Here is a 23,986-nt window from a genome sequence, read left to right as displayed (position 1 = left end):
TCCACAATAGTGAGGAGGGTCGTGCGCTGCATGCGGCTGGGGCTAAATGGATTCTGGCCTTAGACTCCCTGCACCATTTCCTTGAACACGTTCAGGCTCTTTCTCGCGCGGAGACTGTTTCCGGCGAGCTGCATACGGGGTGACACCTCATCCAGCGCTTACTACGCGGGCTTTTTATGCTTCCGCGTTTGCGGTTTCTCAGTTGGTTCTGTCCAGCAACGGAGTCCCGAAATGCCGTAGGTATCCCTTCCCCAGACGTTGCTGTTTTGTGGGCCCTCTATGAGCAAAAAGAGTATACAGGAAGAGTATGCCGTCCCATGGTCACCTTGTCTTTTTTATTTCTATAAACTTTTCTCTGTTGACAGCGTCGGGATGCTTGGTATTCCCAACCTACCTCTACCCTTCCAACACTTCTTTGACTCTTAAAACTTCACATCATTGTGTAAGCTGCGGGCTAAATCTGAGTAATGTCTAACTTGAAATGACTAAGAATGAAAGAGTATATTAAGTAAACATTTCTCTGTAATTTGTAGAATTTTTAAATGCTTGTTAAGCATTTGTGTAGTGAGTTCTCTGAAACTCGGGAGAGATTTCATGGACTGAATGGATTTCAGGCACTGAAAGATTCTTAAGATTATCACTTAGCAACTCAGTAATAAGTGATTTACTTTTCTTACTTATAAAAATAAGCTTGAAAAAAGTAAAAAGTGGGTTTGTATTGGGTCATCTTTAAGTTACAGCCCAACCCCAATAATGTGATTACCGAAAATGACCATAGTAGAGATGGGTATTGTGCTAGACTGCTACCCTTCGGCTACCCTACATAGGCTATATAAAGCACAGTTAGCGGTTGTATAAACAGGTTTTTTTTTTTTTTTGTTTTGTTTTGTTTTTAAAAAAAACAGGGTCTTTTTAAAGAATTTGAGGGAGGAGGAAGACCTAACTCTTGTAATACTTCTTTGGCTACCCCCGTACCAGGCTGATTTAGGTACTTCCTGCTAGGGTAACATTTTCCTGTTTGAGTAAAATGCAAACTAAGATATTATCGGGGATACTTGTGTAAGATATGAGCTGACATAAAAGAAGGAGGACCTTCGGAAATAACAATATTTATTAACTCACCATTCTAAAAAGGTTTATCTTTTAATGCATTAGAAAAATGTCTATTATAACATTGCTGGCAAAGATGAGGGAACAAAACTTAAGCAGGAAAAGAATGAAAATGAATTTGGTGTGTAAACTATGTTCCTGATCTGTTTACAGAAGTGAGGAACCAAAATCTATTGGAAGTGGATATTTTTCTGGCAACTGGCAACTTTAATATATGAGTAGATGTTGTTATATTAGAAGAGTTTCATTAAGTACATTGACATCCCATATTTTTAGCAGTTGTGTTGGTTGGTCCATTTTTCTAAAGAATCAGGGGCTTGTATAACCCAGGCTGATCTTAAACTCACTTTGTAGCTGAAGAAAACAACAAACTTCTAATTTTCCGTCCACCTCCCCCAGTGCTGGGATTGCATACCGCCCACTGTTTATTCAGTGCTGGGGGTCCAACCTAAAGCTTTGTGTATAGTAACTGAGCACTGTACCTGATGAACTACATCCTAGACCCAGCTTTGCTGCTAATGTGTTTTAGCAAAGAGATTAAAGCCATCATAATAATTTCATGTATGAAGCATAGTCACGCTGTAGCGCAGTGGTTCTCAACCTGTGGGTTATGACCCCTTTGGTGGTCGAACAGCCTTACACAGGGGCCACCTAAGACCACTGGAAAATATAGATATTTACATTATGATTTATAACAGTAGCAGAATTAAAGTTATGAAGTAGCAACAAAATAATTTTATTAAAGGGTTGCAGCATTAGAAGGGTTGAGAACCACTGCTTTGGTAGCAGAGTTCCGTCTTCGTTAGTGAGATGCTTTGTTTTTAAATGTGATAAACTATGAAGTCAAAGTGGTACTAATAGAAACCTTGGGAAGTTCTTATAAAAGATAGCTAAAAAAAAAAAAAAACCATTTTTTTTATAATGTGGATGAGTGTTTTGCCTGCATGTATGTATATGAATCACTTACAACCTGGTACCCAGGGAGGCCAGGAGAGATCATCATGTGCCCCAGAACTGGAGTCAGAGATGATAATGAGCCACCATACCGTTGCTGGGAACTGAACCCCAGTCTTCTGTAAGGGTAGCAAGTGCTCTTAACTTCTGAGCCATCTCTCCAGTCCCAGAAACTGGACTGATTTTCAGTGATGTTGAAATGATGACGTTTTGGTATGCAATTGTGGAAAGGTGTAATCTGTACTCACTCATAATTTTCTTTATATTTGACTGGAAAATAACATTCTATTCTTTTTTTTTTTTTAAGAAAAGCAATTGGGGAAATAAGTGTAGCCTGAATGAATCTAAAATAAGTGGAAAGGAATAAATTAATGAAGATACAATGGTTAGGATTTTAAAAACAGTGACTGAAGAACAGATTCGTAGGAAGACTGCATACAGCCTTTAAGGTTTAAAGGCAAGCAAAATAAGCAGTTGTTTGGGCTTATGTATGCGTGTGCTAAGATCATAGCAAAAGCAAAAGATTATGTCCAATAGCAGGGGCATGGCATAGGATTCAGCTTAATGCTTGCTACATGGGGGAGGTAGGCTAGAGAAGGAACAGTCAGGTGTGCCCAGCCATGTTGGTGCTGCTGCTTCTTAGTGTGATGAAATCTTTGATTGCTTGCTTTTATAATTTGAATATCATTTTTTTAGTAGTAGGAATCACCACCAAATTAAATTGTTTTACGTTTTGTTTTGTTTGTTTTTGTTTAGATTTAGAGATTATCCATTTTATGTTCTCAGTAAGTATAGTTTCTCTAAGAGCCTTTGGCCCTTTTTCAAAAAGAGAAGCTGGTGAGTCAACTAATTGCTGCTCCTAATTTCTTTCGTCTCCCCAAGCAAATGTGCTCTTGTTTTCTATGTGTGTTCTCAAGCCAGAGGCAACATGATTAATCTAGGTTGCAACCTTGACTCTTAGACTTGAGGTGGAAAAATAACTTGGACTAAAACACCAGGGCTTTCAATCCTCATGAATAGAATAGTTGATCGAAAATATTAAGTGACTGATAAAGTTGCTGTTTAAAAAAAAATTATCCGAAGACGGATGTGGTGGTGGTACCTGTAAACACAGTGCTTTGGAGCGAGAGGCAGGAGGATGGGATCAGGAGTGTAAGGCTAAAATCAGGCTCAGACTTAAAAGGGGGCTTAGGGAGAACAGCTGCTTTAGACTATATGGAGAAATTTTACACCACATCTTTGCTTACATATTACTAACGGCAAGTGAAACCGCTTTTACTATTACATTTCCATTGAGTCTTTCCCACCCCCACCCCCCGCCATTTTCATTTATAAATTTCCTAGTACCTTTACCTAGCCTTTCTAATTAATGTGTATTATCATGCTGCTTCAGCCAAACAGAGTCTGTTTCTATGAGAATTAACTTAATTCTGTTCCAAAGATAAAAAAATAGAATAGCATTAGTGTTGGAGTTTCTAACTGGTGGTGTTCTTAGAATGGGTTAATTCTGCTGATATTCTTGCAAAGTCTGAGAGTTTTCTGAAAAAAAATTAATGTACTATTTCTTAAATTTAAAAACAAAATGACTGTCTAGTGTAGCGCAAGCTCACTATGTAGCTGAGGCTGGCCATAAACTCCTAATCCTGCTGCCTCCACCTCCCAGGTGCTAGTATTGCAGGCATGCACTTTGATGCCCAACTTGAAAGCCTCGCAATATATTACACTTGTTTGGGCTTTTAGTCAGACTGGTGTAACACCAAATACAATTATTTTTTAAAGTTTATTTATTTCATGTATATGAGTACACCATAGCTGTCTTCAGACACACCAGAAGAGGGTATCAGATTGCATTACATATGGTTGTGAGCCACCTTGTGGTTGCTGGAAATTGAACTCAGGAGCTCTGGAAGAGCTGTCAGTGCTCTTAACCTCTGAGCCTTTTCTTCAGTCCTGAAATGCAATTATTTTTATTGTGTGGACTGATTACAAAACACAGGCAAGTAAAATAGTGTGACAGACTAAGTAATAGTTAATCATTTAATAAATATTGTTTGACCACAGGAAATACTCAGTTATATAACTAATTTTCTTTATTTAAAGGTATCTTACATTTTTAGGGTTAGTAAATTGTTAGTACTTGCTGTAAACATTGAAAAATATGAATTTTAAGTATATTTTTATTATTTATAAAAGTCAGCAAGTTATATATAATATATAGTATAATATAATATAATATGTGGCCTTTTTATAATGATGTGAGGCACTCTTCTAATACAGAAGTTAAAATCTTTGAATGTCCCTAACATGCCAAAACTAATGCATAAATCCCATTTTTGTCTCATTTACTCCCCGCCATGCACTGCCTGGCCTCAGCAGCAGCTCTTTGGAACTGCAGAGGAAGAATCCATATTCCCTTCACTCTAGTATCTATCCTTCAAGCCTCTAAAGCCAGGAACACAAGGATGACACTGCCAAGGTTGGCTCCACTCTCGTTGGCCAGCTCCCCACCCCCACCCCCCACCCCCAGCTGACCTAAGTAGTAGCAGCTTTTGTTGTTATTGTTGTTGTTGTTGCTTTCTGAGAGCAGAAAACTCCCTAAGCTGTCTTTCAGGGTAGGGTTCTGTCCTGAGGTCACCCTTCTCTTTGTCCCAGTCCAGAGTAGGACTAATCTCACCACTTGCAGCACAACACATTACCTTTTCTGGCTTTCTTCTTTTCTTTCTCTTCTTCCTCTTCCTTCTCCACTTCTTTTTTCTTCTTCTTCCTCCTCCTCTTCCTTTTTTCTTCTCCTCTTCCTCCTCTTCTTCCTCTTCTTCCTCCTCATTCTCATAATTTTCCTCCTCCTCTTCCTCCTCTTTAAACTGTACACATTATATTTCTTTCTGCCCCATTTGCTCTGTTTTTAAATTGTGTAAGAGTCATTAATAACAACCATATCATAGATTCAATATTATGCTGTCTTGAAATGTCTTCCTTACAAGAAATTGGTCCTTTTTAATTTAGCCTCCAGCAGGTTCTCAGGCCAGTGGCAGGGGACATCCAGATTCTTTGCCAGAATGTCAGAAAAATGGCCTATAGCATAGTTGCTAAAGTTTGCCTTTGAAACCTCTTGAGCTGGGCCTTTACCATCTGTGTGACTCTAGGTTCTGCTGTCCTCCAAACTTCTCCTAGAATAGCCTGCTAACCTCTGCTTACAGAAGTCAAGCATTTTTCCCAGTCCAAAATTCTAAAGTCTTCCACATTCCTCCAAATAATAATAGCCGTGGTCATATTCTTCAAAGCAGCAGCCTACTATCAGAACCAGCTCCTCTAGTAGTTACTTGTCTATTACTGTGATAAAACAGTGTGACTAAGCAAGTTAGAGAAGAAAGGATTTGTTTTAGTTTATGGTGGGGAGACATGGCAGCAAGCAGCAGACGGTGGTAGGAGCAGGAAGTTGATAGCTCACATCTTGAACCACACACATGAAGCAGAGAGCATAGCACAAGTGGTACAGGGATCAATTTTAATGCAGACTATTGCATCAATAACTTGTTCAAATTTTATTATGTTTCTGTAACATTTTGTAAACCACAAGGAGACTTGTGTGGTAATGAGTGCCTGTAGTCCCACAACCTGGGAGATAGAGGCAGGGGGATCTGCTGTTTAGGGTCATCTTCAGCTATCTACTGAATCTGAGGCCAGCCTGTGCTACATGAAACCATCATGAGGAAGAGAGAGAGGCAACGGGAGGGTAAGAACACAGAAACTATGGGTCAGACAAACCTGTATAGAGTAGATTTACATGTTGTACATTTTAAAAATGGTTGATTTTAAGCAAATGAGACAAAACTCAGACAAATGGTAGATTTAGATAAAATCTGAATAAGACTTAGTCTTTTGTTGTTGTTGTTGTTGTTGTTGTTAGGTTTGGTTTGGCTTGGTTTGAGACAGGGTGTCAGACTGTAGCTCAGGCTGACTCTGAACTTACTTTCCATTATCCTGCCTCAAGCTCTGAGAAATCACAAATGCTGAGATTATATATGCCTCTACTCTGGTCCTTGGATATTAAAAAAAATTTTTTTAAATAAAATTATATCAGAATTCACTGATTTTTTTATTAAATTAATGAATAAATCAAATGATGAGTTTGATACAATTAAAGAAGGAATTCAAAACTGGAAAATAAATATGGAAAAAAATTACCTAAAGAACAATAACATGAAAAATAAGTTCAGTGTATTGGCAGATATATTAAGACATTAAAAATTAATTCACTTCATGGTTAGAAAGGTAGCCTGGAGAACAGGCAATATTTGAGGAAATTGTAGGTTTTCTAGAATTGATGAAACATACATCAGTGCAGAAGTCTACCTTAGATATAACTGTATTAATATGACATCTTTGAAGACTGACATTTAAGGTACCTCGAATAAACATGACCAAAATGTCTTTTGAGAGGCAAATGCGGATGTCACTTCATTGGTAGAATCCTGGCTAAGCATATATGAGACCTTTATTCAACTCCTAGTAGTGCCCTCAAATATAAAATACATATATGTGTTTACATATAACATATTTATATGTGTGCTATAATATACACATTTGCATTATTTATCATGACATATATATTTTAAATAGTTATCTAGGAGTTTCAAAGCAAACTACTCCCTCATATGCAAAAAATGGGCCCTATAGGAAATTGAAATAATTATTTGATTCATTTTAATGAAAAAAATCACAATTGATTGAACAATAACTTATATAACAACAGTATGCCAACTACTTGAGAACTGAAATCTAGTGGTTTGGGTTTTCACAGAAAGTTCAATAAACATCTTAAAAACTCACTGTTTACTAACTAACAGGCAAGACCTAGTGATTTAATAATCTAGGGAACAGAACATACACATTCCTTTGACATAAAGTGCTTCCTGAGGAGGTCGTGCGCAAATGCTGCTGAGAGTAAAAGGATACTTACTGACAACGGGGCAGTATGAGGACCGCATGGAAATGACTGGGGGCGTCTTAGAAGTAGAGTAGAGCCAGGCGGTGGTGACGCACGCCTTTAATCCCAGCACTTGGGAGGCAGAGGCAAGTGGATTTCTGAGTTTGAGTCCAGCCTGGTCTACAAAGTGAGTTACAGGACAGCCAGGGCTACAGAGAAACCCTGTCTCGAAAAAAAACCAAACAACAACAAAAAAAAAAAAACCAACCAAACAAACAAAAAAAAAACAAGTGGAGTAGACATGACTAGCACTTGGGTGATTTGCTCTTTCTGTTTATGTGTATATGTGTGTTATGAGATATAATTCATAATGAAAAGTGTGCACATACCTCCTCTCCTACCTGCCATTTAACAGATCTGTATAAGCCCTTTCAATTGGTAGGGCTCCTTTAAAGGACATTTTAATGTCAGATACATATACAAATTTTATATGTCTTTTATATTAAGAATATCATTTAGGAGTGAAATGTCTTAGCTGGATTTCTCTTTTTATACATCCTAGAACATGTCACTTCTGGCTATGCTCTATGGTTAATGTTCCCAAATATATCCATGAACTTCTGTAAAAAAAAAATTCTTTAGCTCATTATTAATCTTTTAGTAAGGAAGGTTTTGATATAAAAACACATTACCTATTAGCCAAAGTTATTGGCTGATATGTCACACGGTATCTGAGAGAACGATGCTTTTAGTTGCTTTCCCATTGAGCCCATACTTTATGTGATGGGTGGATCCCCACTCATCCATGCTGTAATGGAGATTTTGTGTGTGGTTACAGGAAGTCTTCAACATAAACAAACAGACTTGAATGAGAAGGACAGTACAGAATAGATATAGAAGATTCTTCTCCCTTTTCTCATTCTTATATGCAAACTAGAAAGTAAATCATTTCATATACCTCAAATTAAATTTAACATGTCACATGGGTTATGAATCTAGTTATTGCCTTTGTCAAAGGATTCCTAAGCATCTCAGGAACTCACTCACAAGTCCTCTAAACTCTATTGTGCAGTAGGTGGCTGGCAGCATTATCATGCCCATTATACTGAGGAATAATGGAAGCACTGAAATGCTAAGTGATAAGTTTTATCTTCCCCTCTGAAATTCTTACCACTTTACAGGCCAGTGTTATCAAGTTTATGATGCTTAGTGTGATTATGTGATTTGCTCAACCTTAGGGAAGAATTTGGCATAACGTCAAAGATCCACCCCCTTGCCCAATCTTATCTGCCTTCCTACGTTTATTCTTCACACCCCCCCACCATCACCCCTTTAGTTTTTAAAAGTTCTATTAAAAACAACCTCATCATAGAGTTTTGTGAGCTTCTATGGTATCTTTCCTTCTTGGTTAAGAATCAATGATAGCTTCCCTCCCCCCCCCCTGCCCTTAGAACCATTTATTTAGTATTGTAACTCATGTTAGTCACATTGTACAGTAAAACTTAACCAATCATTTTGTTGTGATGAAGCAGAGAATCGTTTTTAAGGATACTATCATGTGGTAAGCTAAATAAAATGGTGGACCATTCCTAAAGAATGTTATATAATTTTACCTGTTAAAAACTTTGCCCAGCAAATATATTTGTCTTTATAAAATTGCAACAGCATTTAGTTCTGGGGACAACTGTGGTTTTGATCCCAGTTTTGTTAGTAGAGCAAAACAGGCTCAGGAAGGAAACACATGTATTTTGGCTCTCAGTTTTAAGCATATCAGTCCATCATGCACTGATGCATAGTGAAACAGTAACTCACATCATTATGGCCAGGAAGCAAAGAGGAAACACTTATGTAAGCAGCTTTCCTTCGTCCTGTTTCATCCCATCTGAGCCCCCTCTCTATGAAGTGGTAACTCCATGTTCAAGGTGGGTTCTAAGAATGCCTTCATTGAAACTCAGGGGTGCGTTTTACTGATCTCCTAGGCACTTCTCAATCTACTCATGCTGGCAGTTAAGACTATTATACAGTGAATCTAAACCTAGTACAACTAAGAATGGAATAGAATATTCAGATTATGGGAGTAGGTGGAAATTTGAGAAACTGGAAAATGGGAAGTTACCTTCAGTTTTAAGATTACCCTAAATAGAAGTACATCTACGCTGTTGTATGTACCATCACCACTTGCTTAGGGTTTTACTGCTGTGAAGACACACCATCACCAAGGCAGTCTTACAAAGGCAACGTTTAATTGGAGCTGGCTTGCAGGTTCAGAGGTTCAGTCCTATCATCAAGATGGGAAACCTAGCAGCATCCAGGCAGGCATGGTGCTGGAGAAGCTGAGGGTTCTATATCTTGTTCTGGAGGCAAATGAAGACTGGCTGACAGGCAGCTAGGAGAAGGGTCTCAAAGCCCACCCCCATAGTAACACACTTCCTCAAACAAGGCCACACCTCTTTGTAGTGCCACACCCAGGACCAAGCATATTCACACCACCACAACTACCATCCATCTCTATTGATCTTGTGAGACTGAAACTACTCTAATTAGACAATGACTTCCCATTACTTCCTGTCTTTAGCCCATCAAAATCACCATTTTATTTTCATGTCTCTGAATCTGAGTACTGTCATATGAATAAAATCTTCACAGTTTATCCTTTTGTAACTAACTTGTTTTACTTAGGGCAATGCCTTCATTGTAATAAGTGTCAAATTTCTTTTTTGGTTTTTATTAATTTTTTAAATTTTAAAATATAATTATATCACTTCCCCCAGCCCTTCATATGGCCCCTTTCACTCCCTTTCAAGTTGATGGCCTGAGTTTCCTTGATTATTATTGGTACACACACATGTACATATAAATACAGTCTTCTGGTCTGTCTAGTGTGGTTTACTACAGACTGCTAATAACCACTGAGATGGAGAGTTAACTTCATGCCCAAATTGGCCAGCTAATGCAAAGTAGTCAGGCCTGAAATAAAATTCTATTTTTAAAGTTGACTGATATCACATATGTACCACATTTTGTGTATTAACTCATCTGCTACTAGACACTTGGGCTGCTTCTATGGTTTTGCCATTTTAAGACTGGTGCCTTGAGCATTGTTTATGCATGCCTGTTCATAATCTGGCTTTCAGTCCACTGTGGAGACAGAACCCCCTAATCATATGGTAATTGTGTCTTTACTTCTTTGAGGAATCATGATGTTCACATAGTGCCCTGCTGGTTGACATTCTCATCAGCATTCTGCCCAGGCTCTTGTTTCTCTGCATCTTTGCCACATTACTTATTTGGTATCTTGTCTGTTTTCCTCTAATGCCATCTTAGTAGTAGTCAGTAGCCTGCAGAACCTCATGGGGTCGATGTGGATTGACTATTGACCATCTTTTCATGTGCTTGCTGCTCATTCTTAGATCTTTGGAGAAATTGTATTTAAATCCTTTGCCCAGTTTTTATAACCCTCTCTTACACTCGCAACCGGCCAGGAAGAACGCAACAAACCGGAATCTTCTGCGGCAAAGCTTTATTGCTTACATCTTCAGGAGCCAGAGAGCAAGAGAGCAAGAGCAAGAAAAAGAACAAGAACAAGAAAAGCAAGAGAGCAAGAATGAGAAAACAAGAGAGCAAGAGAAAGAACAAGAAAGCAAGAGAGAGAAAAAGAACAAGAACAAGAAAGCAAGAGAGAGAAAAAGCAAGAACAAGAGAGAGAAAAAACAAGAACAAGAGAGAGAAAAAGAATGGCAAAACCCCGTCCCTTTTAAGGAGAATTATCCTCCGCCTAGGACGTATTACTCCCTGATTGGCTGCAGCCCATCGGCCCAGTTGTCATCACGAGAAAGGCAGAACACATGGCGGGAAAACTGCCCCTGCACGTGTGCAGATTATGTTTACCACTTAGAACACAGCTGTCAGCGCCATCTTATAATGGCAAATGTGAGGGCGGCTCCTCACAACCCTCCTTGCTTTCTTTTGTTATCCTAGGCTGTCTTGAAACTTGCTATGTAGCCCAGCCTGGCCTTAAACTCTGGATCCTCCTGCCTTGGCTTCCTGAATGTTGCAGTTATAGGCTTATATCACCCTGTTTGTTTGGATGGGTTTTTGTTGTTTGGTTTATTTATTTACTTAATCAAGCGAGTAGCCTTAAGAGCCAGCTACAGCTTTAGAACTTCTAGAAAGATGCTTGTGTCTAGTTAAGTTTTACCTGTTCTTCCTGATTTGTCTCATTCATTTCTGCTCTGCTCCTATTGACTTCAGAGTAATGCATTTAGTCATTTCATTATATCAGTTGTTCATGGGTAAAGGAATACCAGTGTAAGCAGTACATGCTTAATTTAGTGATTGGTAACAGTGTGTCCAATTCTGATAGAAAGGTAAGGATAAATTATCATAAGTTCTAGTAAATTTGTTCTCCTTTAAGTGGTGTATAATTTTCCCTCTCTCAATTCAAAACCTATGTGGTTGGTTTGAACACATTAATAATAAACTCTGAGACACTAATGATGAATCAGTATAACCTTAAGGAAAGAAATCAAAGCCCTTCTTCATGCCATCTAACCAGATTTGAACTCTCCGCTTTGCCCTTGCAGTGTCTTTCATCCCTCTTGGCTTTCTGTGAGTCTGAATCTGTGCCTGCCTAAAGGCTGTCTTGTGACTATGTCTGTCACAAACAGAGGTCTCTGCTTTGTATTTATAGAGCACAAAAATTACACGGGGGAAGGAGGGAGGGATATTTTATAAAAGTCTTTAGCAGTTTTACCAGGGATTAAGTCACTGACTTCAGCTGACCCTGACTGACCCAGATAACAAACAGTATTACGTGAATCATTGTTTATCAAGAAGTAGCCAAATTTTGTGTTCAGCATTTGTGGTGGATATTCATTTATAAGACTGCTTTCAGCCTATATGCTGTTTCGAGCAAATGATTATCGGAATGCACGTGCATTATTACTCTGGGCCAGGGGTATGAAAGAGTGCATTATGTAAGACTGCAGTAACACATTAGCTTAGTTGTAAAAGTTGATTGCATGGGAAATCCAAGGAATTGCCAAGCTAAACAAACAGGCTGAGTACACAATAGGATAGCAGTCCTCAAGATGGCTTACTAGTTCCGGCTATAAGCTCCAGAAAAGATTCTGGTCTCTTAGCATGGGAAAGATGTTTTTATCATGACTCATTACCATAGACTTGAGTTTCCCTCTCTAAAACATGCCACATTGAGCAACTTGCACAAACTTCTCTATAGAGCGAACTAAGTCATTCCTCACATGTCTTCTGTTTCTATTAAATCTCAGGAAACTAATTATCAATTTATTTACTACGTATTGTCTCCAGTCAATTCTATCTTTAGACGCTAAACAAACATAAACTGGACTATAGCCTATTTTAACTGACTTCTGTGACAGTTTAACATTTCCTTAGGTTCATGCATCTACTTATCTAATCTGAAACCTCTTTAAATCTAAACACTGAATTGCATTTTCTAAGAATTAGCCAATGATAATACAACAATAATATTTTGAGCAGTACCAGGGCAAGCTTTATGTTCTTATAAAAGCTTTATGTTCTTATCACAGCATTTAAAAACAAAGAAAAATGCTCTTGTAATGTCCTAGGAGCTGTATTTTTTTTTTTTTTCGGAGAAAGTCTATAAAACAGAATGCAATGGAGTCTTTTGTAGAATGCTCTAATTTTCTAATACTTGAGGTAATTTCTTTCTCAGAGATCAAGAAGTACTTTTAATATTGCATTTGGAAAACCAGTTTTAATTTATATTGACCTTTTTCTCCTTTGAGCATTTAGTCTACGATCAATAAAATGTTGATGACTGCTCTTTAGAAGGCAGCTGTATGGAATAAAGTATTATAAATATTCAACTTTCCTTTCTGAGCACTGTCACCAACAGCTGGGCACCCCGCTTAGCAGAACAGATTTTACACAGAGAGAGCCTGGCACGGTCCTGAATCAGTGTAGTGAAGGAAACAAGCAATAGTTTCTTATGGGTTGGGGACGTATAAAGACGTGGAGCAGCTGTTCCCCTTCTAAGTCATAGTCTGCTTGCTCTGAATCATGTCCAATGCTAGGATAATGTGCAAAACTTTGTCTTACAAATACCTGTACCACTTAACACTGTTCCAACAAACAGATTTTCCAGTGTCTCTATCGGAGATATTTAGATTGTTTTGCTGTTATATGTAATTTTTCCTCATAATATTTTAATATAGACAACTGATTTTTTTTTTACTAAAATTTTGTATAATAAAAACTAGTCTGGGAATGTGAATCAGTGGTAGAGATCTTACCTAGCAAGCACAAAGGCCGGGTTTCATTAACCAGTACCACCACCAAAGAAAAATAAAACTTTAATATTTACATTACATGGTAGTACTTGTTTATAAGCCAAAAAAATAAAGAAATGATTCATTTAAATGTTTAATTAGGATCCCATATTAAAATATGCTACTAGAAATAAACCAATTAAATAAAACCATTAAATCCAAATTTATCATCATAATCCCCCCCCCCCCCCCAATGTGGCATTTAGCTTTAAGAAGCAGTGTAAAGAGTCTGGACAGATAGCTCAGTGGTTAAGAGCACTGACTGTTCTTCTGAGTTCCCAGCAACGACATGGTGGCTCACAATCATCTGTAATGAGATCTGATGCCCTCTTCTGGTGTGTCTGAAGACAGCAACAGTGTATTCATACATAAAAAAATAAAATAAATAAATAAATAAATCTTTAAAAAAAAACAGTATAAAAGTTAGTTGTTAAAAATAAATTGTTCTAAACACATGAAACTCAAGAAGAATGAAGACTGAAGTGTGGACACTATGCCCCTCCTTAGATTTGGGAACAAAACACCCATGGAAGGAGTTACAGAGACAAAGTTTGGAGCTGAGATGAAAGGATGGACCATGTAGAGACTGCCATATCCAGGGATCCACCCCATAATCAGCATCCAAACGCTGACACCATTGCATACACTAGCAAGATTTTATTGAAAGGACCCAGATGTAGCTGTCTCTTGTGAGACTATGCCGGGGCCTAGCAAACACAGAAGTGGATGCTCACAGTCAGCTAATGGATGGATCATAGGGCTCCCAATGGAGGAGCTAGAGAAAGTAGCCAAGGAGCTAAAGGGATCTGCAACCCTATAGGTGGAACAACATTATGAACTAACCAGTACCCCGGAACTCTTGACTCTAGCTGCATATATATCAAAAGATGGCCTAGTCGGCCATCACTGGAAAGAGAGGCCCATTGGACTTGCAAACTTTATATGCCCCAGTACAGGGGAACACCAGGGCCAAAAAGGGGGAGTGGGTGGGCAGGGGAGTGGGGGTGGGTGGATATGGGGGACTTTTGGTATAGCATTGGAAATGTAAATGAGCTAAATACCTAATAAAAAATGGAAAAAAAAAAAAAGAAAGTAAGAAGGAAGACCAAAGTGTGGATACTTTGATCCTCTTAAAAGGGGGAACAAAATACTCATGGAAGGAGTTACAAAGACAAACTATGGAGCACAGACTGAAAGAATGACCATCCAGAGACTACCCCACCTGGAGATCCATCCCATAAACAACCACCAAATCCAGACACTATTGTGGATGCCAACAAGAGCTTGCTGACAGGACCCTGATATAGCTGTCTCCTGTGAGTCACTACCAGTGCCAGACAAATACAGAAGTGGATGCTCTCAGCCATCCATTGGGCTGAGCACAGGGTCCCCAATGAAGGAGCTAGAGAAAGAACTCAAAGAGCTTGAAGGGGTTTGCAGCCCAATAGGAGGAACAACAATATGAACCAACCAGTACTCCCCAGAACTCCCTGGGACTAAACTACCAATCAAAGAAAACATGGTGGGACTCATGACTCCAGTTGCATATGCAGCAGAGGATGGCCTAGTGTGGGGCAGTGGGATGCGGTCATCAATGGGAGGAGAGGCCCTTGGTCCTGTGAAGGTTCTATGCCAGGGGAATGCCAGGGCCAGGAAGCAGGAGTGGGTGGATGGGTGGGTAAGCAGGGAGAGGTGGGAGGGGATAGGGGGTTTTCAGAGAGGAAACCAGGAAAGGGGAGAACATTTGAAATGTAAATGAAGAAAATATCTAATAAAAAATTGAAAAAAAATTAAAAAAAAATAAATTGTTTTCAATTATTTCTATTTTATCCTAAATTATCAGCCTAAAATAAAGCATGTCAAGTCTAAAATTTCTCTATATATTTTATTTTCAGAGTTAAAAGATCACTGAAACTGGATGATCAGTTTGAAAAAAATGTAAGTATTTAAGAACTGTGATTACAAGCTGACTGTAGCGCATGCCTGTAATCCCATCACATGTCAGGTGGAGGCAGGAATATGCTGAGTTCAAGATAATCCTCAGCTACATGGCTACCTGGGTTACAGGGAAGGGAGGAGGGGAGGGGCCCTGGAGAAAGATGAGAGCATTGTGACTGCATGATTATGACTGTGTGTGTAACTTTCGCCTAGTGATTCACCTTGCTAAGTATAACATTTACCACAAACATGACACAGTTTTCATTGATAGGATGTTGTCTGCATACAAAGTTTCTTCCTTTCTTTCTTTCTTTTTTTTTTTTTTCCTTTTTTGGTTTTTCGAGACAGGGTTTCTCTGTATAGCCCTGGCTGTCCTGGAACTCACTCTGTAGACCAGGCTGGTCTCAAACTCAGAGATCCGCCTGCCTCTGCCTCCCGAGTGCTGGGATTACAGGCGTGTGCCACCACGCCCAGCACAAAGTATTTTTCTAATATATGTCAAAATTAACAGTCAGCTTGGGATAGACATGTAAGAAGGAAATTAGTTTACAGAAGTTTGCCACTTAAATGTATAAGAAACGATATGAAGGCTGGGTGTGGTGGCGCACACCTGTAATCCCAGCACTCGGGAGGCAGAGGCAGGCGGATCTCTGAGTTCGAGGCCAGCCTGGTCTACAGAGTGAGTTCCAGGACAGCCAGGGCTACACAGAGAAACCCTGTCTCGAAAAACCAAAAAAAAAAAAAAAAAAAAAAAAAAAAACCCAAAAAAAAAAAACAAGAAACGATATGAAATTGTAGCAGCATTTTAATATATTATTGTCTCGTAAAGTAATATCAAATCATCAGTGGCATTATATCAAAAAGTAATAATTTGCCTCAACTATGTTGTCATAAATTAAATCATAGAGTACTGCTAGTATATAAATTTTACCATGGTAATCACAGTAAAAATAAAATCGTACTGTTGGTATAGTTTTCTAAATCTAGTCATAGAATAATCCCAGTGCCAACATGTGACAATGAATACTAGCTAATAATCTTCCCATACCAACTATGGATTTAGATACAAACACTGATAATAATAACATACTAATTATTTCTCTATTCTTAAATGTAAATAATTAGTAAGGAAGTAAATTCAAACAAATTGCTTGTTAATAAATGCACTTTACAAAATTCCAGGAGTCTACCACTTCAAGAAATGAGTTTTAAGCTGGGCATGGTGGCACATGCCTTTAATCCCAGCACTTGGGCAGCAGAGGCAGGCGGATCTCTGAGTTTGAGACCAGTCTGCTCCACAGAGGAAGTGCCAGGACAGCCAGGCTGCACAAAGACCAAATCTTGTCGGCGGTTGGGAGGGGTGATTTCTCTTTGGAAGACTCATTGGTTTTTAACAAAACAGAAAATCATTTAAAAACCTTACTGAGTGTTTTTTTTTTCTTTTTAATTATACAAAGGTGGCAAAAGACTGCAGTGGCACTAAAAACACCATTAAAGGTGTAATTAGCAATTGAGAATACCATTATCCAACTTGTGTGCAGAGTGCAGCTGTGACTGTAATTCTGCATCTGTTTCTTTGGTCAGAATGGTATTTTGGTAGATGGGTAGTCCAGCTTGAAATGAAATAGTCCTTTCCTGCCCCAAAGCTGTTCTTTGGGAGAGAGACGCACCATCTGAGAGGGAAAGCAACCATTGCGAGCCTGTTCCTTTTGTGGGGCACAGCTGTCTGTGCAGCAGGCTTTCTGTGTGTGTTTTCTTAAGATGCGGATGCATCTCGTCAGTGTCCCAGGAGCTATCTTGTGTTAGAAGACACATTGTTATATTTGTTCTGGGTCTGTGCTTTTAAGTCAGTTATCTGAATATTAACTCAGTTTCTCTACATTCTATTGATTTATTCCTATTTTTTGGTTCTTCATGATTTAATCTGGCTGGACAGGTTGTATGTCTTAGGCCACTTAGCTGTGTCCAAACTATTTAATCTGCTAACACAGACTCATTTATCTGATATCCTAAAGACTCATTTTATTTTCCCAAAGTCAGTGGCTTAAGCATCACTAATCAGAAAATCTGAAATGCTCTTAATTTTAGAATTTCTAGCACTAAACATGAAGTTATACTTCCTCTGTCTTTTGGTCAGTCTTGTGACTTTGTAAGGATAATGTTTTTGCGTGACTATGTAAAAGTCTCTCCATGGTCATCCTGGATACTTCCATTGTCCCCTTCTTGTCCTTCCGTCAGAGACCATGCACACATCACTCAGTGTGTTCACCACACTTGTCCTGTTTGGGCTCAGTAACCTAAGTTCACAGTGGTGTTGCAGTATAGAAATGAACTTACCTTTCTCTTAACTCCTGTGCTATCACACTTACCTCTACAGCAGGCAGGTCATTGGCTACAGATATTGTGGAAAAAAAAAAAAAAAAAAGCCTCACTGATGGGCCGTTTTAGAAACTGAAAACCCGGAATTTTGAAAGGTTAAGTGTTTCCATGCATTCATTTGTGGATATCAGCACAGATGGGTGCTTAGGGGATTGTCACTAAGATGTGCTTATTTGACAGCTGATTGGCTATACCAAGTATTCTTATTCTCTTTTATGTTCAGCTATCTCTACAATCCTATGCTTACCAATTCTTTTTTTCTCTCTTTCACATACACACAATCATTGTATATGGCAGCTGTAACTGCTTTGCAGTGAAGGATGACTCTGTCATGTGAAGCTAGTTGTGTTCCCTTCAATTAGAGGTTCCAGTAGGTATCTTTTGCTACATGGCATCTAAATCTTGCCTTCCTCTCTAGGTCCTTCTGGCCCTGGTCTGGGCTATAACCTCTCTCCACCACATTCCTACTTATACTCTCCCAGTAGAAGGAGACTAAGTCTTTTTTGCCTGCCTACTAAAACTGAGTCTTGGCCTAGTGAGCTGTAAAGATACTAGCCTCATAAGCATGGTGAGCTAAGTTCAATCTGTAGAACCCATGTAAAGGTATAAAGATCCAACTCCAAAACATTGTCCTATAACCTTTACATATGTGCCTGCACCCACATATGTTCGCACACATAATCAAAAGTGAAAATGACTCTCATGAAATATTCTTATACAAGAGGAATTTCAAAAAGACACTGGTAGAAAAGCCAGCCCTTATTGGAAAATGTGTGGCAGTTCAGTAGACTGTCTGATGTCCTGTTCCCTGCGTTGTTAGACAGAAGTGCCTGTGTACAGCTCTCACACAGCTGCCCTGTTGCCTGTGCTTGCTTGTGTATCTGAGTGTACAGTTCAGGAATGAAGCCCTTTCAATAACATATGCAAATCTTAAGTATTTATATTAAGAAAAGCATTTAATACATAGGGTACATCATTTGCATACATCAGGTATATTTGACCTCCTGAAGAAATTCAAAACCAAGGTGTTATCCAAAGGAACAAATAATGTTACAGTGCCCAGGGTTGGCAGTTACTCAGGAGGTGTAAATCTACATCTCCCCATTGCCGATCACACTCAGTGATCAAGACAGTTCCCCTCAGTATCTATCCCAATCTCCTTAAGAGATTCCCTCCTGCAAGATGCAATGGCTAGTGGCATAGAAAGTATATTCCTAAAATGGAAAGTAACTTCACAATCCAAGACACACAGAGAGAGAGAGAGAGAGAGAGACAGAGACAGAGAGACACACAGAGAGAGACAGAGAGAGAGAGAATGTGGGCATGGAGCCTCAACCAAAGCATGTAGGTTCTGTGGAGATTTTCTTGAGACTGTCTCTGTTGTTTGAATGACACTTGGAATTCCTTTTCCATCACTTCTCCTCACAAAGCTAGAAGAGAGGGTGAAGCCATTTATCCTAGCCTGAGACACAAGACATTGCCTCTGTCCTCTGCCCTACCTACCCACCCCACTTTATTCATCACGGTAGCTAAGGAAAGAGACTCAAGTCCAGACAGAGTGTATGGCCACAATGGGAAACTGCTGAACAGCAGAACCATTGTGTGAGTTCTCAGTACCTGAAGGTCTTGTTCCATATTCCATGGCATTGCCCTTTGGTCTGATGGCTTAAGTATCACTTGACTCTTTATTCGCTTGAAAATTTTTGTTTATGTTATCTTTCATAGTTGTCTAAATTTATTAAATATTTCAAAATATATTCACTCAGTGTAAAAAATATTTAATAAACAGTATCCATATGAAAAAAGATTTTTAAATTATATATATGTGTGTATGTGTGTGTGTGTGTGTGTGTGTGTGTGTGTATGTACATGTGAATTCAAGTGTCCTTGGAGGGCAGAAGCCTCAATTCCCTCTGAGAGCTGGAGTTGCAAGTCATTGTAGGTGCATGGAACTCACTCTATAGACCAGGATGTCCTTAAACTCAGAGTTTTGCCTGCCTCTGCCTTGCAAGTAAGTGCTGGGATTAAAGGTGTGTGCCACCACACACAGCGTCATAGCCTTAAAGTTAGCCTTTGGAGGAAAATATAAGAAAACATCTTTGTGAATTTATAGGAGCCAAAACTTTCTCAAGGCATAAAAAATATTTATAAAAGTTAATAAATTAGATTTTATTAATGTTAATTTTTTTCTATTGATTGAACGATCACATTAAAAACTGAAGAGACGCCGGTGATTTTTTTTAATTTGAAATGTATTTTTGTTTTATATTAAAGTTTAAAATAAAAAATTTCAAAATGAAAAACATGAAAAAAATGAATAGGCAGGCTATGGATTGAGAAGAAGATATTTGTCATGCATGTATCTGATAAGACTTATGTGCAAAATAGATAAGTAAGAGTAAATCAATAGAAAAAATTGCAAAAACTTGACCGAATTGTTAATCCCACTGAATGAGAGGAAAGACCACTATCTAAATTCTTTGATCAGATTATACAAGCTTTATTTTCTGTTAGACAGGGCTATCTCCCTAAAACAGGATTTGCAAAACTATCTTCGAACATAGGAGAAGGTAGGGTTTATATAGCCCCCAAAACTGTAAGACTACGGGGTTTTCAAGTGTTGGGGTATTTCCTGAGGAATTTTGCATACATAGGTACTTGGCTGAGCATTTCAAAATTATTTGACAGAATATCTTTTTGTTTGTTTGTTTGTTTGTTTGTTTTTTGAGACAGGGTTTCTCTGTGTAGCCCTGGCTATACTGGAACTCACTCTGTAGACTAGGCTGGCCTCGAACTCAGAAATCCACCTGCCTCTGCCTCCCAAGTGCTGGAATTAAATGCGTGCACCACCACTCCCAACTTGGCAGAATATTTTATATCAGGATAAAGGTCAGGCTGTAGGGCATGAAACATGTCAAATTCCAGAAAATGGGTCAACATGTACTCAAATCTATAAGACAATTTTACATAAAACAGGAATGAACTTATTTTAGCTTTCTAACAGGATGGCTTTTACCTTGACCTGGAGTCCAGCTGGTCCATCAAAAAACACTTAACAAAAGGAAGTGTTTAAGTAGATAATTAGTAGACGCTGATTATCAGAAGGGTGTAGGATCACCAAGGGATATAACTATTCCCCCAACTAGAATCCAAAATAAAGGACAGCAAAACAGAATGTTGTGTTTCTCTAATGTTCATTAGCATGGCTAAGGCAAGCAAGCAAAGAGAGGCTGGTGGATGGGAGAGCTGAAAGGTAGATAGTGATGGAAGTTTAAAGTGATGCACACATTTTGGGAAGCCGTCAAATTAGATCTAGGTATAGATATAGCTAAGCCCATATCTATCCTGTAACACACCAGTCAGTCCACTCTTAGATACCCCAATGAAGTAAGAGTCATAGATACACAAAAGCTGTGTTGATGAGTGTCCTTAGCAACTTCATTCCTGATAATCTTAAACTGGAAACAACTCACATGTCCATATAGAAGAAAATGGGAAAGCAAGTTAGGGCATATTTAAACAAAGGAATACTACCCAACAACGAAACAACACATTATTAACATCTCAAGAACACGTTAAGGAGAAGAAGCCAAATAAACAGGTCATATGCTTCATATAAATGAAGCTCTCAAGATGTGGCAGCTGTGTGTAGTTGTTGCCTTTGGGCTGGGAGGGGCAGAAGGGAACGTGTGACGAGCATGTGTATCTCAGCTAGAGGCACATCCATGTACACTGTCAGAGCTCATCAAGTAAAACAAAATCTGCATTTTATGTAAATCATACTTCAGTAACTAAAAAAAAAAGAATTGAATGGACTTCACAACAGTCTAGAAAAATAAAGGGATTTATGAAGGTATGATTAGAAATTACCATAACATATTTCATTTATTAAAAAAAGCCTTCCCGAGGATTATAGTGTAAGATAGTAATAGTACAATAACATATCTCTTTTGTGGTGCTTGGGATGCCTTTAAAATGAAGGATGGTAGTCTGGTTTCTTTAAAATTATGGAAGATGGGTCAGCAAGGTGACTCATCAGACAGGGGCTGTCGCTAAGGCTTATAAATTAAGTCTATGACTGGAATCTTCATGGTGGAAGGAGAAATATGATCCTGAAAGCTATACAAACATAAACTAAGGAGGATTTCTGTGAGTAGGAAGTGGCCTGAGCTAAGGGGTGGGTTCCAGTATGGCCCGTGCTACAGAAGGAAGTTATATATCACACCAATAAATAAATACAGTGTAGCATCTTCTTCAGCCAAAGTTTTGTTTTTCTTTAAAACTTTTAATGCTACATTTATATATAATTAAGTGCACATTTAATGTTTCTTAACAGTGTATAACCCTGTGTATCAACGACCTTATCAAGAATGTTTCTGTTACCATAAACCTAATGTACTGGTCTCTCCTCTCTCTCTCTCTCTCTCTCTCTCTCTCTCTCTCTCTCTCTTACACACACAAACACATGGTCTGTGTAGCCATGGCTGTTCTGGAACTCACTGTATAGGCCACACTAGCCTTGAACTCTAGAGATCCACCTACCTGTGCTCAGCACCTTCCTTTGTGTACATATGTGTTGGTAGTCTTCCCTCGACATCACTATATGCTTTTGTTCCCTGTAGCTACAGTAAAAGCAACAACAAAATCCCAGTGGCTCTAGAACCTTAAGCGTGATTAATTGTGGCAGCTGAGAAATAGTAGATCCAAAATGAAAATCACAATTAGTCTTCAGAATTTCCTAATATAAATTCCAAACTAATACTGGTACTATGCCATAATTATATCATAGGTGGGACATTCCAATAACCTTACCAACCAGAGTAAGCTTAATAATAATCCCAACAAATGCAAACCAAAACAACCCTGAGATTCCATCTCACACCAGTCAGAATGGCTAAGATCAAAAATTCAGGTGACAGCAGATTCTGGCGAGGATATGGAGAAAGAGGAACACTCCTCCATTGTTGGTGGAATTGCAAGCTGATACAACCACTCTGGAAATCAGTCTGGTGGTTCCTCAGAAAATTGGACATAGTACTACCGGAGGATCCAGCAATACCTCTCCTGGGCATATATCCAGAAGATGTTCCAACCGGTAAGAAGGACACATGCTCCACTATGTTCATAGCAGCCTTATTTATAATAGCCAGAAGCTGGAAAGAACCCAGATGCCCCTCAACAGAGGAATGGAAACAAAAAATGTGGTACATTTACACAATGGATTACTACTTAGCTATTAAAAAGAATGAATTTATGAAATTTCTAGGAAAATGGATGGACCTGGAGGGCATCATCCTGAGTGAGATAACCCAATCACAAAAGAACTCACATGATATGTACTCACTGATAAGTGGATATTAGCCCAGAAACTTAGAATGCCCAAGATATAAGATACAATTTGCTAAACACATGAAACTCAAGAAGAACAAAGACCAAAGTGTGGACACTTTGCCCCTTCTTAGAATTGGGAACAAAACACCCATGGAAGGAGTTACAGAGACACAGTTTGGAGCTGAGACAAAAGGATGGACCATCTTGAGACTGCCATATCTGGGGATCCATCCCATAATCAGCATCCAAACACTGACACCATTGCATACACTAGCAAGATTTTGCTGAAAGGACCCGGATATAGATGTCTCTTGTGAGACTATGCCGGGGCCTAGCAAACACAGAAGTGGATGCTCACAGTCAGCTATTGGATGGATCACAGGGCCCCCAATGGAGGAGCTAGAGAAAGTACCCAAGGAGCTAAAGGGATCTGCAACCCTATAGGTGGAACAACATTATGAACTAACCAGTACCCTCAGAGCTCATGTCTCTAGCTGCATATGTATCAGAAGATGGCCTAGTCGGCCATCAGTGGAAAGAGAGGCCCATTGGTCGTGCAAACTTTATCTGCCTCCATACAGGGGAACGCCAGGGCCAAGAAGTGGGAGTGGGTGGGTGGGGGAGTGGGTGAGGGAGCAGGTGGGGGACTTTTGGGCTAGCATTGGAAATGTAAATGAAATAAATACCTAATAAAAAAATAATCCCAACAGGCATAATGACACAAATGTGTAATCCCAGCACTGATGAGGCTCAGGCATGAGAATCCTGAGTTCAAGGCCAACCTGGGTTATTAGAAGATCCTGTTTCAAAAAGAAAAAGAGACAAAAGATTGATCTTCCTCCTGCTGCTTTTTCTGACTATCTGGATAACCTGCATAATCTGGATATATCCTGATTAACAGGGTGGTACCTGTTTTAAGTATTCTAGTGATAGCACCTAATAGTTTATAATAATAATTTTATATCCCATATTTCACTGTAAAAGAGTCCTTAGTTAGTACTTTCCAGACTGTTTA

At 38.9% G+C, this 23,986-nt stretch overlaps 1 protein-coding gene across 6 annotated transcripts in view; it reads left to right on the top strand.

The window, feature by feature from the left end:
* The first annotated feature begins 103 nt into the window (after nucleotides 1–103).
* Itgb3bp (integrin beta 3 binding protein (beta3-endonexin)) overlaps nucleotides 104–23,986 on the top strand; it is a 61,810-nt gene continuing 37,927 nt past the window's right edge. For 4 of the 6 annotated variants that reach the window (NM_001362975.1, NM_001362974.1, NM_001362976.1 and 1 more), the window contains exons 1-2: nucleotides 161–236; nucleotides 15,219–15,261. In NM_001362975.1, the coding sequence (NP_001349904.1) occupies nucleotides 15,242–15,261 (20 nt within the window). In that variant the 5' untranslated portion in view covers nucleotides 161–236; nucleotides 15,219–15,241. Of the gene's footprint in view, nucleotides 237–15,218; nucleotides 15,262–23,986 lie in introns of all 6 variants that reach the window. The other 2 variants (XM_017320368.2, XM_011240600.3) reach the window with 1 other exon arrangement.

Source organism: Mus musculus, chromosome 4 (genome assembly GCF_000001635.26).
Source record: "Mus musculus strain C57BL/6J chromosome 4, GRCm38.p6 C57BL/6J".
NCBI lineage: Eukaryota > Metazoa > Chordata > Mammalia > Rodentia > Muridae > Mus > Mus musculus.
The sequence above is the reverse complement of the archived record's forward strand: the minus strand, read 5'-3'. Positions and strand labels throughout refer to the sequence as shown.